The sequence below is a fragment of the Rhizoctonia solani genome, chromosome 14 (assembly GCF_016906535.1).
Source record: "Rhizoctonia solani chromosome 14, complete sequence".
Taxonomy (NCBI): Eukaryota; Fungi; Basidiomycota; class Agaricomycetes; order Cantharellales; family Ceratobasidiaceae; genus Rhizoctonia; species Rhizoctonia solani.
Genome location: NC_057383.1, coordinates 1,131,078 through 1,148,185, shown reverse-complemented (window position 1 = coordinate 1,148,185; position 17,108 = coordinate 1,131,078). Strand labels below are relative to the sequence as shown.

The following is a 17,108-nucleotide window of genomic DNA, read 5'->3' as shown; positions in this document are numbered from 1 at the left end:
CCGAGATCCCTATCCCATTCTCGCAGGTCCGTGCCTCGTTGCTTGATGAATCTGGTCTTGCCGGGGTCCTTTGCCTGAGCCCACCTCGTTTATTTGACTCTCTCTGTCCTCCTCTCTCTCTCTTATTCCCAACCACTACCTACTGCTCGTACTGCTTGTGCCTGACTAGACTAATACCTATATACATTTGTATATCGATTTAATCGGTCATTGTTCAGCGCCAGCTCGTTGTCCAGATTACGTTTACACCTTGCCCCACTTTCTCTCTCCTCTCTCTATCCTTTCCCTGCACCTGCACCATGCAGTACGACAACGCACTCGACTTCATCTCCACTGTCCGCCACACATTCACCAATGAGCCATGGGTATACGATGCTTTTGTCGTAGTCCTCTCCGAGTACCGAAAGCAACAGTCAGTGCATTGCTTGACCTGCACTTGCTCTCCCGCTAACCCACCTTGCAGGATCGATATCGATGATCTTATGACCCACATGCGGGCCATCTTTTCCTCCCATGATGATCTCTTTGATCACTTCTGCAGCTTTCTGCCCGACCAGGACCAGCAGCCTTGCTGTCCATCCGCACTCGATTTCGTCAGCTACGTAAAATCCCGCTCTGCCCCACATCTCTACTCCGCCTTTTTGTCTCTCTTGAACGAGGTGGAGCGGGGTGAGGTGGCTGTTTCCGAGGTCAGTATTCCCCCCTATTTGTTGGTCTGTTGGCCGTACTCATTGCATATGACAGATGTACACCAAGACTTGCGCACTATTCCAACATGATTCCGAACTCATGTCCGAGTTTGAGTCCTTCTTTAGAGGCGAATGGTCCAGTGTGGGCGATGATCTTTCCGTACGTCCTTGTCAACCTACTCCCAGCCTCTGAACCTAATCTTATATACTCTTCCTTCTCCCAACAGGACCTAGATGAAGAACTCGACAGCTCATCTGTCCAATCTTCACCCTCACCTAGTGTCGAATCTTTCACGGGCGTTCAAACCCCTAAAGATTCCGGATCACCCCTTCCCCGCACACTCAACCTCAAAGCTCTCTCCATCGACTCTCAGCCTCAATCCCAACCCCAGGTATCGCTCGCTGGCGAATGGAGCTCATGATTACCCCCCCCCTCTTACTTTTCTTTTTTTCTTCCTACTTCCGGTCGGTTTTCCCCCTTTTTTATCTATGTCTATGGACACTCTATGCTATTACCCGTCCCCAAAACCACCCTATTAATTTGGGAAAAAATCCGCTGTCGTTTTTTGTTGTGCTTTGTGTAAAGAATAGTTAAAAAGATATAGTAGAATTAAAGCAAAAAACTTGATTAACTCCTCTTTCCTTTCGGCTACGTTCCGCCTGTGATGTGATGCGATTTCGTCTACTTAGGGGTGGTGCCCGATTTCAAATTTGTTGAGTGGGGAAAGGGAGGACGTGGAAGGTCCCCAGATCCGGAATAGGAAGACAAAGACGGCAATCTTGGGTGGAGTATTGAATAGCCCAGAGGGCACTCTATGTGTGCAGACTTTTGTGAAGAACAAGTCCAGAAAAACAAACATGTAACCTACGAAGCGAGAAGATAGGACTTTACATTTCCGATGTCAGTCACCCATCCCGACGTCAACCCACCATGAGCGAGTTCACATATCACAAGCGGTCTTTCCGCTCCCCGTCTAAAAAAGAGGACCTGGTCCCCGAAATCGAATGTGAACGTGAATGTGCTAGAACCCATGGGCGACGGACTTGCCACTACCGTAACACTAGGGCAAATTACGACCGGGTCCTTCCACCCACCCTTGTAAAGCATAGTCAAATCCCTTGCCGACTTGTTGGTGGAGACTTCTTTCGGGCGGCTTTGTCAAGTCCTAATCGGGTAAAGTGATGATCTTCCTCTGTTTGGGGGGGTTATTTATTGATGTGCAGTTCTCGAGGTATAAAATAGGTCTGGTGTGTAGTCCGTTTATAAACACATCTTGGATGTCTCTCTGTAAATATACCTCGACTTGAATATATGACATGTCTATCTCCCACATGGATCGATCAATCTTTTCTTTTTCATTAAAAAAAGGAAACACGAGGCCAAGAATTTCTGTTCTCGAGGTCGAGGTCGAGGCATGCCTGTATGCGCGGGTATGGGTTTCGAACTATAACCTCTTGAAAATTTTATGCCTCCCCTCCTTCCTCTCCATCGATTAAGAAAACAGGAGCTAGGGCGAATGGCTCTCCGGAACAAGAACGACAAACGATCGACAGAACTTCTTGGGGAGAGAAAGAGGGGTCAAATGACCGTCCTCGAATGCGAAAAGAGGCAGACTCGAGCCAGGTCCTCGAGCGAAGAAAAAGGAAAGTAGCTGCGAGGTCCGAGTGGTTCTTTTGGGTTTGGGCAAAGCCTCGAGGGCGGGTGCGCCCGTTGCCACTCGGCTCTGCCGAACGGGATTGACGAATTAATTACCTAATGTTCTGTTTGTTTCATATAGCGCTCTCGATGGGGAGGGTAAGAGGGTGATCATGAGAGGGTAAGATGTACATGAGGCGATATAGTCTATCGAATTTCACTAGGCGAGTCTGTCTCTCTTTGCATACAAATTAGAACGTGGGGCCCTCTGCCAGCTCTTATTTCCCGATATAGGCCTGTATATGTGCAGAGGACAAACGAATGACATATGTCGCATTTCCTCAGTTGGAAAAACAAAAAATAGAGTCGTTTTCGCCTGGGGCTATATATTACTATCGAGTTTGAGTTGTTTTTAGGTTTGACGAATGGAGAGTGTGCCGACGGGTAATGGGCACTCGTATCCTTTTTCATGCGATTAGGGAAGACGTGCGTGGGATTTTTTTTGTTACGGTGCTCTGCTCGGTCGCCCTATTGACGTTGTTCCACCAAATTCAGGTCCCCATGGCCCAAGTTCTAGAACTCGAGTCGACTTGGTTACGAATGGCATCATATGCTTTGATTGGTGTATAGCATCAGGTAAGGCTTGCATAAGGTCGCAACGGCTACTCAAGCGGCTTTCAAGATTCAAGTCCAAGAACGATGACGCCCAGCAAGACAAAGTGAGTTACATAACACGGAGCCAGCACGGAGATTCATGATCATCTTATCAGATAATTTCGGCCGTTTCGAGCGATAGGCACACAACGCCAAATCGCTTAATAATGCTCGGCACTCTTATCTTTCCTCTCTCTCGCCGAAATCCACCGAGATAAACGGGTCGACACAACGGCCGAAGGGAGTTTTCGGTGGATGACTTTGTTCGAAAAATACTGCTCCATGGGGTGGAAGAATGACATAAACCTGGGGTAGACGAGGCGCATAAAGAGTCCGAGCAGGGGAACGCACTTTGGACACATCATCTCCTCCTTTGCCCGACTCTCTGAAATCACTTTAACCCTTTTGAAAAAGTAACAATAACACCATGTCCAGCTATCCTTCCGAGCCCGAGTTTGAGCAAGCCGTCAATGAAATTACGTCCACGCTCGCCCCGTTCTTGGCCAAGCATCCTGAATATGAACGTGCCTTGGAGGTTGCTAAAGTAAGCTTAATTAATGAAATGATTTCACTTATGTGTTTCTAACTCGAGCTTTTTATTTGTTTAGATTCCCGAACGTGTGATCCAGTTTCGTGTTACTTGGGAAGCGGATGACGGTACTGTCCGTGTGAACAGAGGTTACCGTGTTCAGGTCAGCCGAGTCGACGGACTGAAGTAAACACAAGCGTTCTGACGCTTTTTTTTTTTTTTTCAAGTTTAACTCGGCCCTCGGTCCCTACAAAGGTGGTCTTCGACTTCACCCCTCGGTCAATCTCTCGATCCTCAAGTTCCTTGGGTTCGAACAAACTTTCAAGAATGCGCTTACCGGTTTGATGATGGGTGGTGGCAAGGGCGGTTCCGACTTTGACCCCAAGGGAAAGTCTGACAATGAGATTCGCCGGTTTTGCTATGTGAGTTTCAAAATTGGTTTTAATCTCGGTTTCCGATTTCTGATGTCATTCTTTTCATGTTAGGCATTCATGGCTGAGCTCAGTCGACACATCGGGAATGACACAGATGTCCCTGCGGGTGACATCGGTGTCGGCGGACGCGAGGTCGCATACTTGTTTGGTGCATACAAGAAGATTCGTAACGAATTCACGGGTGTTCTCACCGGCAAGGGCGGTTCGTGGGGTGGTTCGTTTATTCGTCCCGAAGCTACTGGGTATGGGCTCGTCTACTATGTCGAGCACATGCTCGCCAAGGCGCCCAACCCGACGTCATTCAAGGATGCCAAAGTCCTAATCTCCGGATCCGGAAACGTGGCCCAGTACGCAGCGCTCAAGGTCTTGGAACTCGGCGGGAGCGTTTTGTCGCTTTCCGATTCCAAGGGTGCACTAATTGCAGTCGATGGCAAGGGGTTCAATAAGGAGGATATTGCCGCTATCGCGCAGATCAAGCTTAACCGTGCCTACCTCACGGACTTTGTTGCCACGTCTGAAAAGGGCAGGTTCGAGTACCACGAAGGTGAGTAATCTGCGAGGCGCAAGTCATTCTTCCTCTTCCACTCAAGACTGAATGGCTCGTTGTATCCAGGCAAGCGCCCATGGACACTAGTTGGATCTGCAGACATCGCACTTCCTTCGGCTACTCAAAACGAGGTCTCAGGCGAGGAGGCCAAGGCATTGGTCGCTGCTGGAGTCAAGTTTGTTGCAGAGGGCTCGAACATGGGTTGCACCCAGGAGGCAATTGATGTCTTCGAGGCTGCCCGCGAGGCAGATAACTGGGTGTGGTATGCCCCAGGAAGTGCGTCCCCTCAATTTAAATTCATTGATTCATCACTGACGCTAAATTGCGATTCGTAGAGGCATCCAACTGCGGTGGTGTCGCCGTGTCGGACTCGAGATGGCCCAGAACTCGCAGCGACTGACTTGGTCGAGCGAGGAGGTTGACAGCAAACTCAAGGATATCATGACCAATTGCTTCAACGCTTGCTACGAAACTGGCAAGGAGTATAGCACTTCCGAGGGATTGCCTAGCTTGGTCGTCGGTGCGAACATTAGCGGATTCATCAAGGTCGCCAACGCCATGCGCGACCATGGTGATTGGTGGTAGAGGTCTGAGCTACGGGATTCTAATTTATCTTGCATTTTGAAGTATAGTTTTCCGTTGTTTCTGCTGGTGCCTGATACCGTCTTGTCGCTTTGTATATCGGTAGGGATATAGTAGATTACATTTGCCCAAATTCAATGCACTATTTACAAGTTAAAAGTACAACACTAAACGAAGAATAACTCAGTCGAATACAGTACACAATTGTTGCTTCAATAAAATCGAACGGTAAAGGAAAAGCGCCGAAAGACTGTGACAAGGATGCCATGATACAAACTAGATTATGCCAACCATAAGGTTCGAAGGATAAGAGTAGCGATGAGAGTCATTAATCATAAATGCTATAAACGTCATGAAGTTTGAATAAGAGATCGTAATGGGTATCGTAGGGTATTCATCCAGAATCTTGAATTCTGCAAATAGACTCGTTCATAAACAATATATCGAGCGTGCTGAATAGGCTGACTTACCAGAAGTTACTAGAGCCGCACGTCAATAATATGTTGCACCAATTGCCTGGCCTTACTGCCTTCGTTGGACGTGAGAGCAACGCCCTCACCTGCTGCTCGATTTGAGAATGTTGTTTGTAGTTTAATTCTTTAGTCATGAAGTGATCGGTCAACTTGAGGCATCCCCCTCTGATCCAGCGGGCTGCCTTGGTCTGATGCGGTCCTCTACCCATATCCAGCATCTCCACAATAATCGAAGCAAAGAACCAGCAGTTAGGCTATAGATAATGATAATATTAGAATGGGGTGGCTCAAAACTAATTTATAGACTTACTCCAACCAAGAAGTAGCCCGGCGAGGCTCGTTCAATAATGTCCAACACACGAAGAACATATGAAAAAGACAGCCGATCGGGGAACTCTAGCTCAGCACGGACTACCGAATTTGGGCGGACTACTCGATCTTTAGTAGGGGATATTGTGGCGAAATCTCCGTCTGATAGAAGAACAAAGGGCGTGCTTTCAGGGGTTTATCCTCGCAATGCCTAGTATATATGCGTACCTGGGTACCTTTCCACACAAATGTACCAAACTTGATGTGGTCCACCCTCAACCTCAACCTCAAGCACGACACTTTCGTGTCCCACCCCACGGCTATCCCGGAGCCACTCCAAAGACTTCACAGAGCCACCCGAACCAGGCAGAGCCTCCCAAGCCTTGTCAAGATGGGAAATGGGGACAGATATGCGCCTCTCCTTTTCGCTCCAATCTATCTGAGAGATCCCTATAGTCTGAGACGTCATTGGCCAAGTTTCTGTGTTTGGGATGCCCTTGAATGCGGATACTAGCGATCCTAGCGCCCGAGAGGAGGACGAAGTGAGCGTGGGAAGAATGGGGAAATCATGAGTCTTTGCGGGAGTAACAGGCGTAACCTGAGTATAAAGATATATCATGAGTATTCAACCCAAAGGGTCACATGGCTGAAGCATACCAGTGCCCAATCTGAATCGCCAGTGCTTGGAGTCTGAGGAATAGATTCGTTTCGCTATGGAAAGGATGATTCTTTAATAAACACTAACACGTGGGACCCTCGTAAGCAACTTACAATTTCCGGATTAAGCAAATACACTAGAGGGGGAATGGCCCCAAGTACTACGTTCCGTACCGTTTGCGACTTGAGCTTCAACTTTTTTTCACCCATAGTGATAGCAGGATAAGGAGGGTGAAAGGCTCATGACCGGATGGACTTGTAGATGCGAGCTTCTATATGAGGGGGTAGAGTAGATTTGCGCCACGACGTAAGGGTGCTGGTCATCCGGGCTGTAATTCACCCAAGGCGCTCGAAACACGCGGGATACTCGAGGGTCGGAAACGTGGTCACGAAGAGCAATCATCAGATAGATATTAAGCGGCCGATAGGAGGTGCTTTTCTCGCAGCTTGAGGTAGGCGAAGCCAGTGGCACAAAGGGTTTGACCCATACAGCTAACTTGAAGTTGATGTGGTGGCAGCGCCCTTCAAATACCGGACCTGTTCCGCATTCCGGTCGTAGAGCCTTATTTACATAACTATGCTATAGTCCTGGTGTAGTCCAAACTTCGGGTGTCTCCTGTATCATACGGTGTTTTGTAGTGAATATGAGATTGTCTACAATATAAAGCACTCAAAAACCCCGAATTCGGCCAATGTTTCTTGATAGGCATGGTTAAGTACACTTAAGTTCGTCATCACGTCAATGATCCTTCGGGAACCTCTGTGCAATTTGCTATTACAATGAATTGGCGCCGATGTCTGCTGATAATGGCATGAAACGAATTGAAACATGTGCTTTTGATGTAAGGAAACGGAAGAAAACTCGTTTACTGGCTCATCGGCTCAGCCAATGGGCGAGAAAGAATGGCTGAAAATGGATGAGCTACCTGCACGTCACCCTAGGAATACTTTGGTGAGGTGCGATAGACTTGGACGAGTGGACAAAGTTCATCCCAGGTGAGCTGGGTTCCGTTTGGCGAGCTGAAACTGAGGGAATCATCATAAACTTCTCAGGAAAAATCTGAGGTGCGATTAAAGCAAGGGCTGTGTAACTGTGCGATTGGATACAATTGCACCGGTACATTGACACAGCCCTGGCTTTAATTTCAGTCATTGCACCAAATTTCAACCACACATTCTTGCTGAGTTACCTCGGGAACTCTGGTACTCGTTGAATTTGTATAGAAAATAGCACTTTCCGAGTTGGGCGTATCGTATCTTATAGAACGGGCATTGCGAGAGGGCCAGTTGTGGGTACTCGGTTGACATCACAGCTGCAATTGGACGAACATGACGGCCCAATTTTGAATTACTAGGGAGATCAAATACGGGCAAATCAAGACGAAGTTTCAAATTCAATCGCGGACTAGCGCGCATACATATTGTGAGGATAATACAGCGAGAATACAGCGAGGATATTCATGACACAACATCGAAACCATAAAAGCATACAAGTGAAGGGAGTCGTTGAAAGCTCATACATGCATATGTAAAAATAGACAATAAGAACAATATTGGAATCTTTTAATCAAATCAGTCATGGAGATGATCTATAACCTGAATAACTTTGCGGGCATAGCCGGTAGTTCAGTTTTGATATTCCCTTAAGTGACGCACGCGATCCATAATCCTAGTGTATTGTTCGGGATTGACTATATTCTTGGACATCCAGTGATCGCAGTGTGAGATGCTACCATGTTCCCAGACGACCCGCACCTTTTTAGTCACTATTTCAGCTATAGTAGATGCGTAGAACCAACAGTGGGCCTGAAACTTCATAGTTAGCAGACGCTGTAAGAATCAGTGTCCTGGACTCACCCCCGCGAGATGATATTCTGGGGACTCTCCATGTATTATATTGAGAACCTCGAGCAAGTAGCGCAATGAGAGTTTCTCGTGGAAGGTCGCTGAGGCTTGCTCAAGGGAAGAACCATCTAGATGCAGCAAATCCTCGCGTCGAGGTGATATAGTGATGAGGTCATCGGCTATGAATTGCCCCCATAGACTCCCCATTAGCTTTCTCTTGCTCGACTCCGCCTTAGCGCTAGGGCGGCGCTCGAGTCTCAACCACATAACCTTGTGAGTAGGGGATGTACTTTCGCCTCTTTGTAGTTTAAATAGAAGGTATTCATGTCGAGCAACCCCGGTATCTTTGAACCATTGAAATGAGGCTAACTGGAAGTGGTTGGTAGCACAGCTCGCCCACATCTTGCATACTTCTCTCGCGTTCATACTAGGCCTTTGTCCGGGAAAATGGAGTGTCCAGAAGAACTAGGAAAAAACAATTTTAGAGTGGACTTGCTCGCATTTTGTGCGTCTAAATGGTCTCCGTGGGTATTTCTCGTCATCAGTATAGGTGATGTATGGGTCCAATATTTCATTTTCGTCATGATTTCGTCATTGATTGGGCCTAGAAGATCCTCGAATAACTTGAGATCATACTTTTCGCGCCAGCTACGAATGGTTAGCATTATAGAATCGATCTCTGCCTATAATAGACGTTACCCATCAAAATCTCTAAGATAATAGATTTCAGACTCACTGGAGTATGTTCTTCGATAAATCTAACTGGACCCATACATAATTCCGGCATTGACTTCAAACATTCAGCAACAACCCCACTAGATGGCCTGTTGGGGGCCTGGGAAGGCTCCTGGTTGGTATTAGACGCCCTGAAGGTGCCAATATCCCGTGTGCGGCGGCTGCTCCCCATGCTTAAATACTGGGTTCGGTGCCTGTGTTATAGCACGTAAAGCGGCTTTGGAAGACGATTCCGAAGGATGAACGAGCAGTTGACGGTTGCTATAATATTTGACAATCAAAATAGCAGAGATGGGGTATGTATAGCCCAAGACGGCGCTTCCTAGCACAGGATTGAGAAACATGACCCGGTGCCAGCAGGTGCCCATGAGGCTCGGGGAATTTAAACCGGAATGATAGGGGCAATTCCATCATTCCTACTATAGGAATGGCGAATGATTATTGTCTGGAGGCTTATGACCTGTAATAACCAGAGAAGCTTTGGTGATGGTCTCTCATGTTCAGACAGGTCACATCCGTAGCGAATAAGGTGTCATCACCAGGTTCACTGAGGTTTCTGTCGCCAATCAAGCCTTTGGGAGCTCTATAAAATTTCTTGGCAAGCTCACGGCTTGCCATAAGAGTATTCTCACACAAGATTACCCGGATATATGTGAGCTGTTGACAAGTTTGGTTTCGCAGAGGTGGCATAAACTCTAAGGGGACCTCCAAACCCCTGAAGCGCTCCAGAGTGCTCGGGTTGAGGACCTGTTCGCTTAGATCCAACCAGATTCGCACCGTCCCACGAGCACTTCGAAGCGTCATATTTGATGCTCCGAGGTACTCACTCACCTTTATGAGTGAGTGAGCGCTCCGGGATTTTTCAGGCCCCTGTAGAATGAAAAGAAAGCATATATAGCGAGTGTGATAATGATTCATGAGGAATACCGTATTGCGTTCTATATGCAATGCGCTCAAAATTCTGCTGGATGTTGATAGCAACTTTTTTATGCTCGGATAAAACTGAGAATTATTATAACGTTAATCACCGCTCCCCTATGACATCTCCTCTTACTTGAGTGAACAGATTACAGCATAAAGGCTTCTTTGTTCAGATCGACGAGATTTAATTCAAACAGCCAGTTCGTTCGGTGTCTAATTCTCGGTAGAGTCCAGGTACATTCATCATGGATTGCCTGAACACAAGAAAACTCCAGAACCCATAGATTTAAAGTTTATGAGTAGCTAGTGTTGATCTTAATCTTGCCTCGTTATCCGAAAGGTTTCTCAGCAATAATAACTTACCGAACTGTACTATTCAAACCAGGCATGTGTCCGAACATAGTCATTGGTAAGCGCATGTATCCATTTTCTTCTACGAGACAGGCATGAATTAATGAAGGTCCATGTAACAAAAGATGGAACGGCAAATTTTCATTCGAATATCTTTTGATACAATCTTTTGATACAATACATTGGGAGATTTCAGAAACATAGGCTAAAGAAGAATTACGACAGAAATGTTCATGGATACGAAGGAGATAGTTTGGTCGAAGGAAAGTCATTATTTTTACTTTACACCGCCATACTGTGGGACTGCCTATTTGGCACATCCGAAGACTTCAATTCATGCAGTTTCATGTTCAAAGCACCATACACGAGTCAAATGGCTAGTCAACATTGTCAATTATCAATACGCAGCCTAGGTAACACCCTTGACTCACTATGTTTATGCGTATTCGGACTCGGCCACGAGCTCCCATTCATCCAACTTGATCACTTCTTGTAATCCTATTCTCTCTGCAATCATTCTACAGCCTTTCTTCTGGGCAAGTGGTTTGAGTATACGATAAGGGTTGTTGTTTTGGGCCGCTATCTTGCTGGCATCCTTGGCGGTAGGTTCATGGTATTGATTGAGTGCATCCATCACCACCCAAAGGTAAAGACGGTCAACAGACATCTGGTGAAAATACAATTAGCATATACACATCGGATGCATATGGTATGGGCTCACGTAGGCACTCGAATCTGCCGGGAAATTCTTATGTACCGCATCGATAACGTCCAAAACAAAAGTCAACGGCGTTGTTTATCGCTGATCGCTCGCGGGACGTATTCCATCTCTTCGTGAGCCATCAGATCATTTAGGTTGTTGAGAGCGTGGCCAGACTATTGGCAAAGGACTGTCCGATATATGGGCTTATCCGTGATACAGCTCCCTTGAAACCCGAGGTACGAGAGCGTCGTTCCAGCCTGAGCCACCTATCTCGCTCCAGCGCTGGTGACGAAAGCTGCAAGAGCAAGAAGCTGTCATGCCCATTGCAGTTGTCGAACCAAATTATGTTTGAGACGGACATTTGTTGAATTTCTTTGTTTGACCAAATGGATCGTAGATCCTCAGCATAGAAAGTCAACCCTCTGAGGTCTCGGAAGTGGCCTAGGGATTTGGAGAGGATATCTAAGTACTTGTCTTGATTCATTGATTGATGATCTTTTCGGCCCATTGCATGACGAGCGTTCTCTTGGAGATCGTCGATTGATACGATTTGCTACATGGAAGCCATTAAATTTACGTAGATTATCTCGTTATTTCCTGTACTTACCTCAAGTAAACTACGAGTAGTCTCGGGAACGTCACTGCTATCATCTGGTTGAAGCTAAACCAACGTAAGGTGGAGCGCAGTTGTGGTATCTCGAGACACCTACCCCAGTCTTATTGTAGAATGACGTTGTCGCAGATGCCATTGAAATATGAGTGGCCAGTTTCAGACCACTCATAATGCCATGCTTAACCTTACTAGAGTCGGACCCGCGCATATTGCTGTGTTCGTGGCACCAGGGATCGACAATAGAAGGGAGGCTTGTGTAGCTGGTGGCACGGTATTTAGAGCTCCAAGAGAGAGGGGGGAGTGCCTACCACGCAGCTGCAGACTGAGATTTTATCAGATGTTTCTAACGCGTGGATGTAAATTTGCTACAAATGAAGAGCAACCCGATTGTAGGGATAAGCGATAGGATAAGCATTGCACTTCATAGCTCTTTACACAAAAGCTTCCCACGTCGCACCTGCGTGTGGCAGAGGCTCACTTCGGTCGGCATCGAGATCAATGATGCGAGCAGAATACCGGAGCTATCTGCGAAACCAATGCTCCCAATCCGAAATTCTTGCTCCTGTCGAGCCAATTCCCTTGAATGCGGGTCGTCAAGGCTTGAGCTTTGAGCGCCATCCTGGCCCACGCGGTAAAACACGTTGACACTGATATCAATATTTAACCCTAGCCATCGCAACGTGGGAGGCACTTTCTGACTCACTAAGCAAGTCCACCACAGACCCCCTCAACAGCGATGAGTGACATTAGTATTGGGAGAACGAATCCTTGTGTTGTCGTTTCGGGTTGTCCTCCAGAGAGGAAGCCGGTAGATGACTCCAGGGCCAGAGTTCCCATGATGACCGCCTGGATGACTGCCGGAAGGGGAAGAAGCGCAGTGGGAAGTGCGGGTAGGCCCAGGGATATGGATGATCGAGAAAGAAACACGAAAGCTTGGTAGATCAACTGAATACTATTTGAGTATCGGATGTACCGAAATGAAAGTATAGCATGACGCTACCTGCCACAGGGGGTAATAATCCCGCAACGTTTTTACAATCCGTCCTAGCACCGGGTGTTCTTTCACATCAGGAACGGGGTAGACTAGAGTTGGAGATATACCCTGATACGAGTTAAACCGTATGTCATAGGAAGTCCAACGCTCCACGTACCTGGTTGATGGTGTATTCGAACTTTGTTCCAGCATCAGATGTTAGCCAAGGTAAATAAAACACTAAAGAGAACATACAGTATAAACACAGACTAAAGAGGATGAGTATTAGCGATAATTGACACATAGTTGGATGACGACTCACACAACGGCAGCATGTATTTCAGTAGTAGAGGACGAACTAGACGCCACTTATCGGAAGACGAAAGCCCCGGTAGGGGATTGACTGCAGAAGCTACTCCAATGGGCGTGTTATCCTCGGCTTCGGTATCATCCCCCGGAAGTGCTGTGTATTCGGACCCTGGATTGTTCCATTCAACTCCGCTGCCGACAACAGTTGTATAATCGCCGGGAGGAGGAAGCACGAAGAAATACGTTAGGGGAATGGCAAACGGTAGGAGCTAGGGTGAATGATTTAAAACAATGGGCTCAAACAAGTCTGGCGTTTGTGGACTCACCGCTGACAATCCAACTCCTACTCGAACTCCCAGTGCTCGGAGTTCCCACCATAGCCCGGCACCGACGAGCCCAGCGGCCCCTGTGCCGCTGGCAAAATATCCAACTGCATGTCCAACGACGCTCTTCGGGTGATACGTGGTTGAGAGTTGTAGAAAAGTAAGCTCTCCCAAGCCACTGGCGAAAGACGCAAACGCGATGCCCAAGAGTCGGGCCGACAGGGTTTCAAAAGCCGCCACAATGAGCATTCCGGTGACACTGAGTGCACAGCAACTTAGTAGTCGTTTAGTGTATCGGATCTTGCCTCGAAGGAAGTACGGCCAGCCTACTTTTGCTATCTATGGCATAATGGAACACGGTCATTGAAAACCTGGTATTGGCGTATCAAGCATCGATGATCTGATTTACCAAAGAGGGTGCAATGTTGCAAAAGGCAATTATTCCCTTGGGAGTTGAGGGAGGTACGAGATCTAGGGCTGCCGACAATATAACCACATACAAAACTGACGGGTCCCGAGTTGAACAAAGTTCACGCCACGAGTCAAACGGCTCACCATTATTCATAAGTCCAAAGAAAAAGAACGAAATGCCAAGTTTCAGGCGAAGACTACTAGCAGTCTTATTCGTGGTATCCGTCTCAGACATTTCTAATGATCTATCTTGTAGCTCAGGCCCCGTCATCGCGCTTGACGTGGTGATGGTTGTTAGTGGGATGTGATTGGCGGACATTCAAGCTGTGCAATACCAGGTGTACTAACTCTCATATAGTAGGTTGTCCAAGGTTTGCAGATTCGGTATAAAAACTTGTTCCGGGAGATGGCACTGTAAGCAATGGGCGGTTGTTCATGTGACCGAGCGCCTCGTCTCCAAAACAAATTCAAGCATAAATTATCTGAAATTACTGTGCAATTGTTCCGGCTGAGAGATTCCGCAGATAAATGCGCCAGAAAACGGTCAAGCTTCGCCGCGAAGCATTCTAAGTGCAAGAGCTTCATCATCATCTATGTCTCGTGGTTCATTCTCCTTAGGGACGTTCGCACGACCTTTGATTTTCTTGTTGGGTCGGTATACCGGTGAATCATCTTCATCACCATCGGACAGTAAATCATCAAAATCTGGAGAGATGTATCCATCGTCGTCGTCGGCACCTGGTCCAAGCACAGTAGCATCTCCTCCCTAATTCATCGACCCCCATGAGCTTGGATGCAATAGAAAGAAACATAAAAGCACATACTCCAGCTTCTTGCTCTCGGTCTTTGCGTTTCCTCTTCTTTTCCTTCTTCTTCTCCCGTGCCTCTTGCTTATCCAGCACATCTTCGTCTCGCATCCTAGTACGCACTTGGTCGACATATACCTTTCCTGCACCGATCACGTCTCCACCAGCCTCCTGTGCAAATACAGCATCGTCCTGCATTTCGTACAAGGGATGGGCTGCCCCATCATCGTCAAAGACAAGTTTCGTGCCCCCAGACTTGTATTTTAGCATCGCCCTCTTAGACTGTCCTATCTTTAATTTGCGTTGTGAGATATCCTCGTGGTCGACTTTATTGAGAAGCGTGGATTGCTGCATTGGGCGAGATTCATCGTCAGGCAAATCATGATTGGCTCGTTTCAAGGTAATGAAATCATCGTCTTGGTCGGCATCGTGTCCTCTTGATCGACAAGCTTCGCGTAGTGTTCGAAAGAATACCTTGTTCTTCCGCTCGAACATACGATCGTATTTGGTTCGTACAATAGGCACCTGGGTACGGAATTAGATATCGCATTATTTGTTTGCGATCGACCCACCGCTTTCCCATCCTGTGCTTTGTTTGGTAGTGTTTCAGCGGAGCGTCCACTGGAGGTCATCATCCCTTTGGTCCTCATCTCGGACTCGGACCCGGATTCTATACTGTTTCTTCGGCATCTACTTGGCAATCGCAAGTTGAGTTTGTCTAGATTCGTTCTTCCGTTTTTGGCCATCGCTTGGTCGATGAATTTAACTTTTGGTGCGCCCGGAAGGCCAAGTGCAGCTGCATAGGCGTCCAAAGGCAATTTATCGAGTTGAAAAATGACTTGTCTTTTTGCAAGTAGACTGATTTGACATATGAAATAAAGGCCTAGATACGAATGATTAGCTGGCTAACAATAGCCACAGCAAAGTCTCACCCTTTGGGCAAGGTACTTGATGTCGGGATCCTCAAATGCGAATTTCTGCAACGAATTCTCCAGCGATGCAAGTTTACTCTCCTTGTTTTGATTGGCTGGATGGCAATTCCCTTGGCTTTGAGCGCGGTACCATGCCTTCTTCCTCGCTAGGGCATAGGAATAATAAGCTTTGACCTTTACGTTCGTAGCGTGCAGTTCGGCCAACCCGGTGGACGTAAGTATCGGTATCCTCAGGAGCGTCCAACTGGAGCACCCAATCAACGGCCGGAAAATCCAAGCCACGAGCAGCAACATCAGTAGCAAACAAGAAAGCATGTTTTGAGGACGCAAATTTCTGAAATATGTCCAAGCGTTTCGTTTGCTTTTGCTTCCCGTGTAGGTGCATGAGAGGTATGCCAGGGTGCAATTTGCAGAACGTTTCGAATACGAAACGAACCTGCTTGCAACTGGACATGAACACGAGTGCTTTTGATTGAAGATGAGTCTTGATGAAACCAAATAATGCGTCCAGTTTACGATCGAGAGGGCAAATTGCGTAATGTTGCTCAAGATTCTTGGGAGTAACCCCAGACCCTTCTGCGCCGTCCTCTGTTACTCCGATATAGACAGGATCTCGCAGGCTAAGTCTAGCGAGCTGCTGGACGGAATCTGTTTGTGTTGCGGAGAATAATAGAGTTTGGCGGCCTTTTGGGAGGTGGCCAACGATGGCGTTGAGAGATTTAGAGAAGCCCATATCCAATATCCGGTCCGCCTCATCGAGGACTGTTGAGATATAGGTTACGATGATCACATGCATTTGGGTTAGGCAACCCACCTAGTATTTGCAGATTATCGCATTCGAATCCTACTGTCTGGTCCATGTGCTGCAGCAGTCGCCCAGGCGTTGCAACCAAAATGTTCATCCTTGATAGACGGTCACGCTCATCCTTGAGGTTCTTCCCGCCAATAACTAAACCTGCGGAGAAGGTGTGATATCCACCAATCGCACACAAAACGTCGAAGATTTGTATCGCCTTGAGCATAATCAGCATAGCCGACAGTACTGCACAGCAGTAACTTACCAACTCTCGGGTAGGTGATATCACTAAGGCTCCTAATCCATCCTGGGGTCCCCATTTATGTCGATGGAGGATCTCAAGCACAGGTATTAGGAACGAGAGAGTCTTTCCACTGCCGGTTCTGGCCGCACCAAGCACATCACGGCCTTTGAGAGACATAGGCAAGGACTTGGCCTGGATATCGGTCATATTCGTATAGAATGCCTTTTTAAGACCTGATGATGTGAATGAGCTAGGTTTCGCTATGTAAGCATACGGACTTACCCTTCTTGGTGCCGCTCGAAATAGGCAGGTCATTGAATAAAGAGTACTCTGCTTCAGCATTCTTCACGTAGTGGGATACACGTTAACGAATATAAACGCATGGCAATTGTTTTCGCACCTACAAAGTCTTGCACCAATTTCTCCAGTTGTTCAAGCTTCGCATTTTCCTCATTCCGCTTCGACTTTTGTTTTGATAATGGCTTTTTACCTGGTTTTGGATTTTTCACGCCAGTCTTTTGTTGAGGCATGATTCTGCCGAGTCTGGAGGCAATGGTGGTCGAGAAGACAAATCAAATTAAATTTTGGATGACCAAGCCCCTCAGGTGACTTTCCTTACTAGGAAAGTCGATCGTC

At 47.2% G+C, this 17,108-nt stretch overlaps 6 protein-coding genes across 6 annotated transcripts; 2 read left to right on the top strand and 4 right to left on the bottom strand.

Moving 5' to 3' along the window:
- Window positions 1-299: 299 nt before the first annotated feature.
- RhiXN_10985 (paired amphipathic helix protein SIN3) lies at window positions 300-1,111 on the top strand (the record flags this gene model as incomplete). Its single annotated transcript, XM_043330800.1, has 4 exons — window positions 300-412; window positions 464-689; window positions 745-849; window positions 917-1,111. The coding sequence occupies 4 exons, from the start codon at window positions 300-302 to the stop codon at window positions 1,109-1,111; spliced, it is 639 nt and encodes a 212-aa protein (XP_043186145.1).
- Window positions 1,112-3,406: 2,295 nt separating this feature from the next.
- Window positions 3,407-5,074, top strand: RhiXN_10984 (glutamate dehydrogenase (NAD+); the record flags this gene model as incomplete). The annotated part of the gene is made up of 6 exons (XM_043330799.1): window positions 3,407-3,523; window positions 3,588-3,671; window positions 3,736-3,930; window positions 3,994-4,486; window positions 4,556-4,765; window positions 4,827-5,074. 6 exons carry the CDS (start codon window positions 3,407-3,409, stop codon window positions 5,072-5,074), a joined length of 1,347 nt encoding a protein of 448 aa, XP_043186144.1.
- Window positions 5,075-5,547: 473 nt separating this feature from the next.
- On the bottom strand, window positions 5,548-6,720 carry RhiXN_10983 (uncharacterized protein; the record flags this gene model as incomplete). Its single annotated transcript, XM_043330798.1, has 6 exons — window positions 5,548-5,550; window positions 5,631-5,798; window positions 5,855-6,015; window positions 6,082-6,451; window positions 6,511-6,564; window positions 6,625-6,720. The coding sequence occupies 6 exons, from the start codon at window positions 6,718-6,720 to the stop codon at window positions 5,548-5,550; spliced, it is 852 nt and encodes a 283-aa protein (XP_043186143.1).
- Window positions 6,721-8,136: 1,416 nt separating this feature from the next.
- RhiXN_10982 (uncharacterized protein) lies at window positions 8,137-9,262 on the bottom strand (the record flags this gene model as incomplete). The annotated part of the gene is made up of 4 exons (XM_043330797.1): window positions 8,137-8,316; window positions 8,368-8,724; window positions 8,784-9,038; window positions 9,092-9,262. 4 exons carry the CDS (start codon window positions 9,260-9,262, stop codon window positions 8,137-8,139), a joined length of 963 nt encoding a protein of 320 aa, XP_043186142.1.
- Window positions 9,263-10,798: 1,536 nt separating this feature from the next.
- Window positions 10,799-13,532, bottom strand: RhiXN_10981 (batten disease protein CLN3; the record flags this gene model as incomplete). Its single annotated transcript, XM_043330796.1, has 15 exons — window positions 10,799-11,029; window positions 11,084-11,097; window positions 11,151-11,238; window positions 11,297-11,360; window positions 11,425-11,618; window positions 11,673-11,726; window positions 11,776-11,938; window positions 11,987-12,000; window positions 12,157-12,325; window positions 12,382-12,623; window positions 12,679-12,780; window positions 12,830-12,850; window positions 12,907-12,920; window positions 12,974-13,229; window positions 13,287-13,532. The coding sequence occupies 15 exons, from the start codon at window positions 13,530-13,532 to the stop codon at window positions 10,799-10,801; spliced, it is 1,872 nt and encodes a 623-aa protein (XP_043186141.1).
- A 706-nt stretch (window positions 13,533-14,238) lies between these two features.
- On the bottom strand, window positions 14,239-17,002 carry RhiXN_10980 (DEAD/DEAH box helicase; the record flags this gene model as incomplete). The annotated part of the gene is made up of 9 exons (XM_043330795.1): window positions 14,239-14,460; window positions 14,519-15,025; window positions 15,073-15,358; window positions 15,449-15,578; window positions 15,613-16,194; window positions 16,247-16,445; window positions 16,494-16,705; window positions 16,755-16,815; window positions 16,877-17,002. The coding sequence occupies 9 exons, from the start codon at window positions 17,000-17,002 to the stop codon at window positions 14,239-14,241; spliced, it is 2,325 nt and encodes a 774-aa protein (XP_043186140.1).
- Between the last annotated feature and the right edge of the window lie 106 nt (window positions 17,003-17,108).